General features: G+C 38.3%; 1 protein-coding gene across 10 annotated transcripts in view; it reads left to right on the forward strand.

Annotated features, from left to right (window-relative positions):
- Positions 1–14,613, forward strand: part of EPHA6 (EPH receptor A6) — a 537,720-nt gene that overhangs the window by 365,532 nt on the left and 157,575 nt on the right. For 6 of the 10 annotated variants that reach the window (XM_077342222.1, XM_077342219.1, XM_077342221.1 and 3 more), the window contains 2 exons: positions 10,018–10,065; positions 10,439–10,601. In XM_077342222.1, coding sequence (XP_077198337.1) covers positions 10,018–10,065; positions 10,439–10,601 — 211 coding nt within the window. The remainder of the gene's footprint in view (positions 1–10,017; positions 10,066–10,438; positions 10,602–14,613) is intronic. The other 4 variants (XM_077342223.1, XM_077342220.1, XM_077342229.1 and 1 more) reach the window with 1 other exon arrangement.

The raw sequence follows: 14,613 nt of genomic DNA on the forward strand, positions 1-14,613 counted from the left end.
GCCTTTAAGTAAACTAAACAACTAAACTAAACTAAACAACTAAACTAAACTAAAAACATCTTTAGCTGATTGTAGATTACACTCTTCAACACCTGCTTTGACCCTGCGTGCTAAACCTAGCAGAAAGCAGTGTGCATGTGCGTGGGAGGGGGGGGCGTAGATAAAAAGACAAGGAAATGTTCAGTTGAGATGATTTAAGGCAGGGAGAACACAAAGTCATAATTTTATTCTGTTGTGTCAAAAGTCCCAGAGTAAAATAGTACTGTCAGAACATTTTTTTTAAAGAAACAACTCAAGGATAAAATTGTAATAAGGTGAATGCTTAATGAAGAGTTTGGTTTCAATGGCAAGGGAAAGAGAGAAGGCAGCAGAAGAAAAGGGATCTGTGTGCGTGTGTTTTCACATCTCTGTTAAGTGAGTGCAGGGGGAAGATGCTACTGGAACATGATAAATATAACAGACCTGCCTTTTTGTGAGAAATATGTGAAGCAACTGCAAGGGAGAAGGAAAGAAGGAGAAAGAGGATCAACAGAATTCAGTCTGAGGGTCACTGTGGTTTTATGGATGGAGAATTGTGGGATATAAGCACAGATCTAGAGTTACGCAAAACAACCTGAGTCTTCATTCACACATTGGATGATGCACTTTCAATGTGCTTTTGCAGCCAGATTTTCGTGTGCAGAACAGGAAAATCTACTTCTAAAGTGCCTTGAAAAGGCACTATCCAACATGTGCAGAACAGAAACATTTAAACAAACAAAGCAGCAGATTTTGACAATTATAGTGTGAGCCTGCCTAATAAAACTTTTAAATAGAATTATCCAGTTATATTTTAATCTCAAATTAGATTCAGACAACTATTGTCCCCATCATGGAGCTATGCCACTCATAAAGTTACTGGGGAAAATTTGATGGATGTGCCTGAGGACATCAGTCATTATATAGATTTCAGCAGAGAAGAAGGGTAAATGTCCCTTTCTTTTCCTTCTCCATATATTTCTAAATGGAAAAGCATATCCCACCCACAGTAAATTGTGATTGTACAAATGCATATAAAAGTGTCCATTGAGGAAACCCTACTTGAGAAGTCCCTTGTGTCCCTGTCCTTCTGTCAGCTGTATCTGGAGAGTGAAACACTTTCCTCCTTCATTGACTAGTAGTACAGTATATTATGGTTTGACTAACTTTACATTTGACAAAAAAGGTAAGAGGAGTAATAGATGAAATCATGTCACCAGCTAAGGTTGTAAGGTATAGCCAGTGTGGGGGAAGGTCAGTCGGGGTTGCCATTGGTGATTTTGTGACATGACTTCCAGGGAAAACCCAAAGGTGACACCTCGCTTCTCTATGGATTGCTGAAACCCCTATGAAAAAAACTATAGATTGAAACTAGAGGTAACTGACATCACTTTTGATTTTTCTGGATCTGATGTCATCAGCTAGATGGCTATTTTTTTCTCCTGCCCTGTTTGTGGGCAGAGACTCTTCTGTCTCCACCAGACAGCTAGTGAACCTGTTCCTAGCTGTGGATTGAATTAAGGACTATATAATTTTGCTTTCTCATATTACTTTTGTATCTTTTGTCTCTTGAAAATTCAGTTATTCTAGGCTCGTCAAGAATTTAAGAAATTTGGTCTTCTTTGCAGGAGTTCATTTAATAATTCAGTCCTACTGCTTTGAAACTGATTTGGAAATGGAAGCCAAATTTTCCAGTTCCTACTAAATATGTTTACTCTTCCATTACATTTCAGCAACTTATTCATTTCCTTTCCCTGTATTTCACAGCCATAATGCACACAATAAAGGATGATGTTTCTTATATTATTTCAGGCAACTTGTTTAATAATAGCAATCTGGTCCACTCAAGAAATGAAACATGGACCACAACAACAAAGCTAATTTACCTATTACTATGGTATATTATTAAAAACTGTTTTCAGGCTACATTATTAAAATAGTAGATGTTTCAATTAATTATGCTTAATGTAACTGCTGTAGCAGTTTGTTCCAGACCAACAAAATGCTGTTCCTTTAAAGTTTTACTTTAAAGTTCTCAGGAGCTGCTGCTGAACTGTAAAGATGTTCACTAAACCTGTGGTCCTAGATAATTTACTGTAAAATATTAATAATACTACCTGACAGGCAGAAGAGATTTAAAGCATTACATTGCCATAAAAATAAAGGCTTGTTTATAGATGGCCCATTCAGATGTCCACATGAAGAAAATCAAGTGAAGAAATATACCCAAAATTATATGATGCTAGAGATTACACTGATAATGAAGGTGAATGCTCTAAAATCAATATCAGAGGTAGTTCAAGGCCAGTGTAGAATGAGATTGTCCTTATCTTCAGCATAGCTTTATCTCCTTTTGTTCAAGTTGGTAGCATGACACACTGGGAATTGGGATTAATATCATCATTGCATTATTTTGGGACAGTTTCATAAACATACACACATAGCATTTGACATATCGATTCTGCAGCTTTCATCTAGAACAACAGAAATTATAGAGGCATTATATGATGGCTGGAAAAGTAGCAATCAATATTTGAGCCATTTCAGTGTGTCTACTCTCCACCTTAACTAACTCTGATTGTAGTTAGTCTAACAATGACTTAAATAAGACATGAAGTAAATCTTCCAATGTTATTGAACTTGGTAAATGAGATCTACAGTATATCAGATTTTTGGAGCTCTGTTTCCATGCCCTCTTAGAAATAATAAGCAAATGTTAAATTATTTTATGTCACAGTAATCACATATCATACTTTTGGACATAAGGATTCTATGAACACCATCTGCAATTGACTTGGTTTTGAACTTCTCGTCAGATTTGTTCTTTGCTGTACATTTTCACTTACATCATCTTATGCCAATAAAGGCTTCTGTATCTGTATCTGTATCTACTTACATGATCTTTGTTGTTTTGCCTTTTTTCTCCCTTCACTCCTAGTGCAATTTAAGTGATATTTCACTGAGTTTGACCCCATTCTGTTTTTTGCTTGCATTATTATACCTCATCCTAAAGGGCAGAATGCATATTCAATATTTTCAGGTTATTTCAAGCTGCCAGATTTATTTATGGGTTGAAATTAAAAGCTGGAAAGTAAAAATAAACAATTATATATATTTTTAATTATGTATCTATTTATTTCAGGTATTTATAAAATATAACTAGTACTCAAGAGTATATATCCAATACGCAATAAATAAAATGCAAAAGTAATACTCTATTAAAAGTATTAAAATACATCATTAATAGTGCTAGGGGCAAAGTCTGAGTCTTAAGAGCAACAAAGTTTTATTCAAGATTTGTATGTGCTTTCATGTACAAGTACACTTCTTCAGAATATAAGATATAAAAAGGTGTGCATACGCATGAAAGCTCATACCTTGAATAAAACCTTGTTGGTTTTAAAGGTGCCAGGGGACAAACGTTGTTCTGCTGCTTCAGAACATGACTTCCCACCTGAATCTATCTTAGTGCAATCCTAAACAGAGTTGCACCTTTCTAAGTCTTATCTATAATTTCCCCATAAGTTCTTTTAAAGGGGTCTTTTAAAGTGCTGGAAGGTGCCCACTTCACTCTTTCCTGGAGACCATTCTGCCGCTGTGGAACACCAATAGAAAAGATCAGGACCCAGGCTGTACTTGTCCATAACACTGAGGGTAAGGGGACTTTTAGAAGATTCTGCTGTAAGGAGCTCTCTCTTTTTTGGCAATCCAAACATATCTTAATTGCCTTTACTATTGAAAAATACAGTATGCAGTTTGGATTAAGGATCTCAATATTTTGGAACTGGATTGGCAGGAGGGGTGCCAGCTGGCAGATGACACCAGGTGGGATGCTGTGGGGTGGATGTGGACAAAGGGGTGCAAACAACACAGCAGTATGACATCATACTTCAGAACTGACATCACACCATCAATGAGATGCCTTTTCCCCTTTGTTTCCCTCCACCCTCCAGCCTACTGAATGGTGGGAGCAGTCAGGGGTTTCCTGGCAGGAAGGCTCCAGCCATAGCAAAAGATGACAACCTTAGTGATACTAACATAAGGAAGAATGCCTTGCCTGAAAAAGGCATTTTTAGTGTGGGGAAAATTGCCACTAACTGTTGTTTGTGATGTTATTTCTCATGTAGATACTAGCACAGAAAATTTAAGTGCCCTTAAGTTTTCTCAAGAGGAAATGGCAAATTTTACAGATTATTTCCTTCTAGTACATCTTATTTAGCACACTGGAATTTTTTGGGTTTTTTTTTTGGGGGGGGGGGTAAGCAGACCTGGCTGGGGTTACTAGGTCCAGGTTGGGAAGTTCTTGGAGGTTTTGTGGTAAAATCAGAGAAGGGCAGGGTCTGGGGAGGGAAAGTTTGGAGAGAGAAATACTAGTCACTTCCCTCCCCAAACTTCACCCTCCCACAACTTCAGGAATTTCCCAACTTGGAGATGGCAACCCTAACAAGGAACTGATCTCTGTAGTTGGGAGATCCATTGTAATTCCAGCTCTCAAAGCCTCACCTGGAGGTTGGCAGTCATAGAAGAACAGAAGGAAGCAGGAAAAGTGATATTATGGAAACTTTCAGGAAAGAGAAATGAGATATATCCTGCAAGTCCTTGTCGGTTTCCACTTGTCAATTTCTAATGCTGAATAGACAGTTTAGTTCCTCTTTCTACCATTTAAAACATTATCTGTTCTCTTGACTGGTGTACCATTGTAACTTGTGGCTTGGTGTTTCTATTTTCCATTTTGTTATTTCTATTTTTATTCTGTTCCTTCAAGTGGGTAGCTGTGTTGGTCTGAAGTAGCACAACAAAAACAGAGTGCACTCGAAAGCTCACGCCTTGAATAAATCTTTGTTGGTCTTCAAGTTGCTATTGGACTCTATTTTTGTTATTCTGTTCCTTGTAATTACTTTTCTCGTTTTATTATGATTTTATCAGGCAGTGATTCCCGCAGGAGCTGTAGGTTCCAAGAGTTTCAGGTGGTATTAGTGATGGAATATTCATGCTCTGCAGTGTGTAAGACTGATCAGAACATAAAAACATCTCCTCTGATGCCCCCTGATGGACACCCTTTATATTAAAATGTCCTGCAGGGGGCATCGGAGATGTGTATTCAACATAGGATAGAAACTGCCTGATGAGTTTCAAATTATCTCCTCCAGTTTCCTGATGGGCTCAACAGAGACTTCCTGCTCTTTTTAGTATATTTCCTCCCCGCTTCTCTCCAGAACAGCTGTTGAACAGAAAAATGACTGCAGAAAACAGTTAGCTAATTAAACCTCTCTTGCTTGCTTTTTCCATACATAGTTGTTTCTAATCTGAATAAAAACTATTTTGTCCTAAGCAACCTGGTGCTTTGATCTTTCTGCATATTCAAACTCTGCCAATCATTAGTTCCCAAACTTATATTGTATTTCTCTCTGTTTCCTCAACTGTTGCAATTTTTTTCTTTGCTCTTCCTCCAATGTTCTGTAGAACTATATAATGTATCCTGACAATCATTTATAACTGCATATCAATCGATATTAATGTCTGAATCCTTTTGCTTTATCTCTATTTCCAAAATGTGTTTCAAGGAGTTTTAGCAGCTATGTTCTATTTTTTGCCAAATGAGATTGCTTATTGGAAGCTATAGGGACAGAATAGTTGGTGATATGTTTCATATAATTATCCTAAAATAAAAACCCTTTAGTGTATTTTGAAGGCTGGGATCTCTACAAGGGCTGATCTTTGTCTGTTGTGGAGAGAAGAATGGAGGGTGATTCTAAGCCACTTTGAGACCTCTTATGGGAGAGAAAAGTGGGTTAGAAAACCCAGCTATTCAGAAGTTCCAGCAATGGACTTCATGTGGAGAAATGTGTGTTTAGCATTGTTGATGGGAGCAGAAAGATAAGCAATCTAGTCCTCAGCTGCTTTTCTACCTTCCATTAACAGTGAAAAGAGAAATTTAAAATCACAGAGAGAGAGACAGAGAAAGAGAGAGAGAGAGAGAGAGCGGGAGGAAGGGAGGGAGGGAGAGACCCACCAGGCATGTCAATGAAGCACATGACGGGCCATTTGCTTCCATTTATCCTAAAAATCTAAATAAATAAATAAACAGCAACATGTAGTGTGATTCTCTTGTATACCATTACAATCATAGTCTCATTCAATCTGTTTATGGTTTGGGGTAGAGAGAGAAAAAACAAGCACAAACTTGTTCCTATAGAATAAAACCACTTATCAACGTTTTGCGCTAGGCAATTTTTCCATCTCCCACCTCTACTTTACACTCTTATAACAATCTGCAAACTCTTCCAAGGCATTTTCAGTCATCACCGTATCCTCTTTATTTTTCTGTACATGTAGGGATTTTTAAGCTATGCAGAAGACCTGGCTTTATCTGCTGGCAGTCTCCTTTCTTCTTCCTTTCTGTGTCATCATCAGCTATGAAGTTTGCTTTGGGAGTCATTGTTGGATTCTGCAGCAATACATTCTGTGGACTTTTTCTATGGTTATTCTGTTTTTTCCCCATCAAACAAAGCCCTATGGAGCATTTTCTTGATTTGGCTTCATCCTCTAAATTCAAGGGTTTATGGGACAGATTTCTATTCCTCCATAATTATTATGGAATCGTAGAGTTGGAAGGTGCCATGAAGGCCATCTAGTCCAACACCCTGCTCAATGTGGGATCACCCTAAAGCACCCATGATAAGTATATATCCAGCCACTGTTTAAAGACTGTCAGTGAGGGGGAGCATACCACCTTCTTAGGCAGCCAATTCTACTGCATTAGCTGGCAGAGGCTCATGGGAATTGTAGTCCATGAACATCTGGAGGACCACAGGTTTGACTACCCCTGCTCCAAGGGATAACCTTTCACATATTCAAACAGACCAATCATATCCCTTTTCAGCTTTCTCTTCTCCATACTGAACATTTCCAAGTCCCTCAGTGTTTCCTTATAGAGCTTGGTCCCCAGACCCCAGATCATCTTGGTCGCTCTCCTCTTCACCCTCTCAATTTTGTCCACATCCTTTTTGAAGTGAGGCCCCCAGTTCTGCACATAGTACTCCAGATGTGGTCTGACCAATGTGCTATACAAGACTTTAACATCTTGCAATTGTGATGTGATGCAGCCCCGACTGCATTAATCTATTTAAATGGAGTTTGATGGCACTAATGAAAGAGAAATAAATGTTGTTTCATTAACTGCAGCCTTCTGTTCAGGGTTATCTGTCATTGTGGGTCCCAGAATAAAATTTCCTGTGGTTGCAAAGGGCTGCTGGTTGAAGGATGTGGGCAATATTGGCAGCTATAAGCAACTTCCACTGGCAAAAACTACTTGTTGCTTTCTTTTGTTCCTGATAGTAAAGTCTGGGCTGCTCAGTGAGATTTCCAGGAGCTTAGCTGATGTTCTCATTGTTTTCACCTCTTGTGGGCAGGAACAGACTTTTGTTCAATAACCAGCGGGGGATTTAAATGAAGTTTGGGCTACATAATTTCCTATTACAAACTTTTGTGTATGTTAGCAGACTTTGATTGCCTTTTTAGCCATGCCATAATCATAACACTTGTTGAGCAGACTTTAATTGGTTTTTAGGGAATACCATTTTATAATCTTCTCTTTGCTATTTGTATCTTTTTTGTATACTTCATTTATATGCACATAAATATTTTATGTACTTGCTCAGTTTACAAGCAGATTGCTACAGCAAAATGGAATAATATGCTGGAAAGATTAAAAATAAATAGCAACCTAAAGATACCCCATTGTACAGTTGTTCAAACTGTTGATCCTATTTTAAATTATGGGCATCATTGATCATTTACATTTTCCCCAAAAGTTTCTCCCTAAATATCTTAACTTAATCATATCCCAGCTGTTATGTATAACATGTTGTTTCGGCCGTGCTAACCAAAAACCTTTTCCTTATTATGAATCATTTTACCTTGAGCATATTGAATTATATGAAGACAGGCCAACTATATTTACATTTTCATGGTGAAAATATTTATTTTATTTTGTATTTATATTATAATTATGTTTATCCCACCACTCTTGGCATAGCTGGTTTAACCATGTAGCATTTTTAGCCCATGCTACAGGCCCCACATGGTGCCTCCCCCTTCCCTCCCAGGCCATTTACTTCCCAGTGCCAAGAGAAGGAAGTAGAAGAAGCCAGTGGAGCTGCAGCCCTCTCCAGACTAATTTCTATGGTGGCTGATACAAAACAATACAAAAACAGAGCCTGCCCTGCCTTACAACCTTCAGCTTCTGATTGGATATGGTAGTGGGGGGGGGGGGGAGCAGGGATTCTCAGCTTCCTTGTCGCTGTGTATGGGAGATTTCAGTTCCTCCTATGTACACCCTTTGCCTCCCCAGTTTCTGCCTGCTTGGAGACAGAGTAGAGGGTGAACAAACACAAATGCACATACACACATTTATTATTTGTTCTGTCTTGGGAAGCAATAGCAAGAACCCCAAGTTGGCCACCCGCATGTCAGATGCTTTGCTTCCTGCTAGATGCCTCTGTTCAGGCTTGGAAAGCAAACAGTGTGGAGGTCTCCTCATGATCAAGCAACTTCCTTTGGGTGCTGCTGTCTCCTCTTGCTTCCCATAGTGGTCTGCTGTCTATTCTGACAGTAAGTAATGACTAAGAACCTCTTGTGGCACAGAGTGGTAAGGCAGCCGTCTGAAAGCTTTGCCCATGAGGCTGGGAGTTCGATCCCAGCAGCCGGCTCAAGGTTGACTTAGCCTTCCATCCTTCCGAGGTCGGTAAAATGAGTACCCAGCTTGCTGGGGGGTAAACGGTAATGACTGGAGAAGGCACTGGCAAACCACTCCGTATTGAGTCTGCCATGAAAACGCTAGAGGGCGTCACCCCAAGGGTCAGACATGACTCAGTGCTTGCACAGGGGATACGTTTACCTTTACCTTTAAGTAATGACTACATTGTATCTAAAGGGTAGGGACTAAACAAAAGAGGTATGTTTAAGTGCTGGGGGTTGAGAGGCAGGACAAATGATGCCCAAGGCATTTGTTTACAGGTTCACTGTTTGTGTTGGAGGATTTCCTTCCAGGGTGTATTTGTCTATTACTTCGCTCTGAAGCAGCAAAAAAAAAAAAAAAAAATGGAAAGGTTTAGCTTCATTCATGGCAAATGTGATGGCAACTTTCAAAGTGAATCTATTTTTATAGAAAAATTTAAATAAAATTTCTTTGTCTTAAAGGTGTTCCTGGACTCAATATTTCGTTGGCCTAGCTTGTTCTGCCACATGTCTCTGTGTTGAAGGATTCAGTGTGATCCTATGGTTGCCTGTATATTCAGTGGTGCCTACTGCCAAGTGGTACTGCCAAGTGTTGCCTGAGCCTTCGGGGAGGGCGGTATATAAATATAACAAATAATAATAATAAGTTAATGTAGGTGGGTTGATGAGCTTAAAGATATAAATGGAGTAACCTTACAGAAACTTAGAGAAATGACTGCAGACACAGTTGGATGGTGGGCTGACTTGACTGAACCTAACAACAATAACTAACAAGGGCCCCGCTCTGGCTGTCGTGCTGGAGGCCCCGCAAATCCTTAAACTGAGCTTGCCTCTTGGTTCTGCCATCTCAAGGCAGGGTGCATCATCTACTGTTCAAAACCTAAACTCAGCTAGTACAATACACTGCCAGTGCTATCCTTTTTTTCTATAAAATCTCTTCAGTGAATCTGATTTCCCCCAAGCTAGTAGGCTGACAGTGCCTTCTGGTAACTGAATACACCACATTTTAAACATTGCTTTATTATATTACAGATTCATATGGGGTGAAGGAATGTTCAATTTCTATGTGTAGCCTGGAAGTGGACATTTCAAACAATAGTTGGGGCTTTTTTCAGTTTAATTAATGTGAAATATTTTTTGTGACTGCATGGAGGATATTAAAATACATCAGTTTACAAACCAAAGAGACAGAATTCCTGTTTCTGGTTTTTACACAAAAAAATAAATAAAAAGTTAATTTTCATTTTCTTTTACCCACAGGTCTACCCACGGATAGCGCCGGCATTTTGGCACTACCTGCGGGTAGAAGTGAGTAGCAGGCATTTGAATACTCCCACATTTATACATTATACTTTATTAAATCTTTTTTGAAATCCTAATTTGACCATCACCCAACATTTAGAGCTGCCATTTATTTGCTGTTTTCTTTAGCTGTTATCTTTTACTAATTTCATACTATATTGATTTATATGCTTTAATGACTAACTCAGCTCACAAAGCTATGATTCTCTCTATATGAAAGATAACATCTCTTATGAAAGCTAAGGCTGTGTCATATCAAGGTGATAATTCTCACCACTTTAATGAATGCACTTTGACATTCCTTAGAGAGATAGATTGTTGTTACCCATCTGTCCCAATGCAATTTGACTCCATTTATTACTCTTGTTTTGCCCTCCAGGAACATGAGCAGCTCAGCTATTCCTCCACAAGATCAAAAGCTCCAAGTGTTATCGTCACAGGTCTCAAACCAGCAACCAAGTATATCTTCCATATCAGAGTCAGGAGTGCAACAGGATACAGTGGTTATAGCCAGAAGTTTGAATTTGAAACTGGTGATGAAAGTAAGTCTTATACAAGATGGTGATGATGCATATGGTAGAAGTAGCATCTAAGTATTATGCGTTAAGAATATTAACTAGTTATATCTATGTCAGATTATTATCAGCACAGAACTGTGCTGTTTAAAAAGATACACTGTAAATGTGCATTGATTAAAAATAAATTTTGACTTCATACATACCCCAAATTTTACCTAAAGTCTTCCCGTTTTTATTTCTGAAGCTCTTATCTAAGGAATTCAGCAGTCACAGTAAAGCATAGCCTATTTTTGAAAGTATAAATCTTCCAACTCTTCTGGTGGAACTCTGCAGTATTCACTTTTTGTCTACTGTGTATGTCAGAAATAGAAAACTGATAAATTGGGACTGACCTGTCTATAAGGAGTAGCCCATTATAGCATGGGACTTTCCTTAAATGTCCAACACTGCTTTACTGAGAAATAATAACAACAACAAAAGTCCATGTCACAAGTGTTTTCAAGACCAGGATGAAAGGTGCATTGTTTCCCTGTTAATGGTCCGGCATTCAAATACAATATTTATAGGTTTAGATAGATGCTGCTATTATCAGTATATATCTGAAAACAGTTTAAATGCAAAAAAATGAAAATCTTTTTGTTTGTTGATTTCTTTCAAGTTGTACAGAAAATTCATAAAAGGACAAGCTAATCTAAAAGGCAGACAAAACAAACCAAGGAGTAGAGAGAAATTTGCTTTAAACTCATTTGTGCTTTAGCAAAGCTGTAACAGGAGAATAATAGACCTACAAAATAAAGCCAGGAAAACAATACTGTCCAATTAAAGGGTCTATGAGGTGTGTGTGAGTTTCGTTAATGAACAGCAAACTGATGATGCATTTATGCAAGGTATAAGCACAACCAAAGGATGTAATTGAATGGGGAGTTTTACCCTGCAGTGACAATGGAAAGCTTCATTATATTCATTAAGAGGTTTAGCACAAACAATCAGTACAACAGCTAAAATAATACTGTATTTAAATTTTAGGCTTTAAAAATGTTGTGGATAAAGTTAACACCAACAATCCATTGCTCCTACTGATGGATAGGATATTCAATACTTCTTTTGGGTTGCAGATCAAATCTGTGGGAATATTTATAATGGTCAGATGAACAAAAAAAGTGCTTTGCTTCTTCAGACAGAAAATTAACTAGTTTTCTTCAGTAACAGCCAGCCAAGTGCTTTTAAAGAGTGAACAAAACATGACAATGGGAGATTTGTGAATGGATTTCACATGTTTTTAAGTAGCAGCGGTGAGTAGCTAGAGTTGGATTAGAACACAAACCCATACACAGACCAATCCCACATGAGGAATTTGCCCCTGGACAGCCTTTCATTGTTGGAAGCTTTTAATGCAGCTTCCTCATGATGTCGGCAGCAACCCGAAGCTCTCCAGTGGGTGGCATGAGTTTTTGCCCAATTTGCTCTGCAATGAGGGAAATCACCAAATCTTGTTGTGCTGCAATTTGGGGCACAAGCAGGGGCAAGACTGTCTGGAGGGAAAACCATATGACAGTCTCGGTAGCATTTTGCCCGCCCTCGCACTCACCCTCCCCTCTCCACAAGTTGGTGAATCACAAAAAGTGGATTCACCAACCTAAAAAGCATTATCCCCTGGAGAATGGAGAACTGCCTGGATCAACGAATAGACAGACACGCACCTCGGTTTTTATTGTCTGTGGCTCTATGAATATGTGGATAGGTATTTAAATGAATAAGTTTTTTTTTTAATTTCAGCAGTTGCCAGAAGTTCATAATTCAATCAGCCATGCCAGGAATGGATTGGTTGGTGACAGTGGTAGGCAGGCCAAAGTGCAACAAGACTATCAGCTCTCTCTTCTCACATTTCTGGCAGTGAGTGAGGAGTGCAAGACATGCAAAAAGCACCCAGAAATATTTGAGACAGCTTGAGAGGTGTGGAGTGCCAGAGAGTCATGATTATTTCTTGTGTTTTGCCATACAGCAAGCTTCACACAATAATGCCCAATGTGCGGAAAAGCCCCTAGGATGGCCTTCATAATCTCATACATTATACATATGGCAGTTCAGCACTTTGATCCTTATTCCCAGAATTTGTAAATTAGGGTTGTTGTTTTTTTAAACCCTCCAATCAGGTTTGTTTTTAAGGAAAAACAGGGTGGCACCATAAAAACCAGTTCACCTGTAAGACCAACAAGATATCCAGGTTATAAGCTTTTAAGAGTCAAAACTCCCTTTGTCAGATTTGGAAATCTTGGTCTTAACTGGACTTGGATCTTACACTTCTACTGCAGAACTGCATAGCTAATCCACTGAAAACTAAATGTATGCATGTACATTTTTCTTCCTCTTCATGTATGTACATGTGCGGACAATCATGAAATTTTGCTAATCAGCAGAAATATCTTTTGCAAAGTAACTCCAACCCAAAACAGATCAAATGTGCCTCACATAGAATACATAAGGTGATAAATACTTTATACTTTCCAGGTTTGCAGATTACAAATGGTGGCTATATACAAATGTCCAAACATGTAACCGTAGGAGATTCCTATAAGAAAAAAAATGAATGTGGATGGAAAAACCAATATGACGTTTAAACACTTTGAAGGCTTTTCATGTCCTTAAATCTATGACTGTGATACAATCTAACAAGCCTCAGATTTTAGCAAGATTATGTCACCTAATCTTGACAGAGAATCCTCTTGGTGATAGACCAAAGACATAACACAAGTTTTTAAATGTATATTTCGGGGGGGGGATAGTTATTTTCCCCCTGAAAATAGAATTTGTAGTTCACAAAAATTTTGCAGAATGGGAAAAATCAGCCACATTACTTTCCGAATAAAGGTTTTTTTCATTTTAGATTTTTTTTGGGAAAATCATGTCAACATTTTAAAAATTAAACCATGCAGGTGCCCCACAGACATCAAGAAAAAATTGTACTTGTATTTACTTCAGCACTGAGTTAACTTGTGGAAGGAAGTCATAAGGAATAAAAGAAAAATGCAATATCTAAAAACTTGTAGTAGGTGATTTCAGTGAGATGCTCTCTCCAGTTTGCTAGATGAAATGCAATCTGTGCTGCTTCAGTTATTTAGGATGAAATTAGATACTTCATAACGAGAAGCAGCCAGAAATTTTGGAATGGTTATTAATGGTGGTGCATGATGCAGAAAGAGGACTGTCTGACCCTGCAGGAGTAATAAAAATAGTTAATTAATCAAAGAGGGTGTAGGTTTTTTATATGACGTAACTACTCAGAGATGTAGTGATATATTTGAAAATATATCTGAAAATAACCATGCACAATTGATTAAGTGACAACCCCAAAGTCTTAGACCTGCATAATAAGATACTAGCCAAATGGCCATGTATATGGAAATACAGCCATAAAATTGAAGCCCTAATTTACTGTCACAGCCAGCTTTGGCCCACATTTCTTTTCCTTGTTTCTTTTGGAGTCCATTCTTTGTAATCCCTGTTGGAAGCCCAGGAATACTTTCTTTGCTCTTAGTACAAATTTGTACATGGGCCTCAAATGCACCCACAATCCTTTCTCATTAATCTTGTGAAATAGATTATGGCATGCTAAAAGGTTTTCAGCCTGGGCCTCTGCAATCTATGGACCTCAAAACTGTGCCCAAATGTACCCATGTCTTATCCTTTGAGATGTGCCTTCTGCTTTCTCAATTTCCCCATGTATTGCCTGATAGTAGTGACTGCCATTATTCACTTCTATAAACATTTATAAACATATATCTTCTGAATCTGTTAAGCATTTCATATTTTGTTCTCTTTCATTGACAGCTGTGTTGGTTGTTAGGTATGACAATGTCTGAGACAACAATATTGTAAACAGACTTGTGTTTCTAACTATATTTCTTTCACCTATGATAGTATAACCTCTTCTTGTGTGGTTAAATCAGGAACAGAACTTGCATGTTACCAGAAACGCACTTACACACGTGTCCTGTGACACATGTATATTCAGCAGTGAGGAATTTGCTTAGCAAGA

The sequence above is a fragment of the Paroedura picta genome, chromosome 6 (genome assembly GCF_049243985.1).
Source record: "Paroedura picta isolate Pp20150507F chromosome 6, Ppicta_v3.0, whole genome shotgun sequence".
Taxonomy (NCBI): Eukaryota; Metazoa; Chordata; class Lepidosauria; order Squamata; family Gekkonidae; genus Paroedura; species Paroedura picta.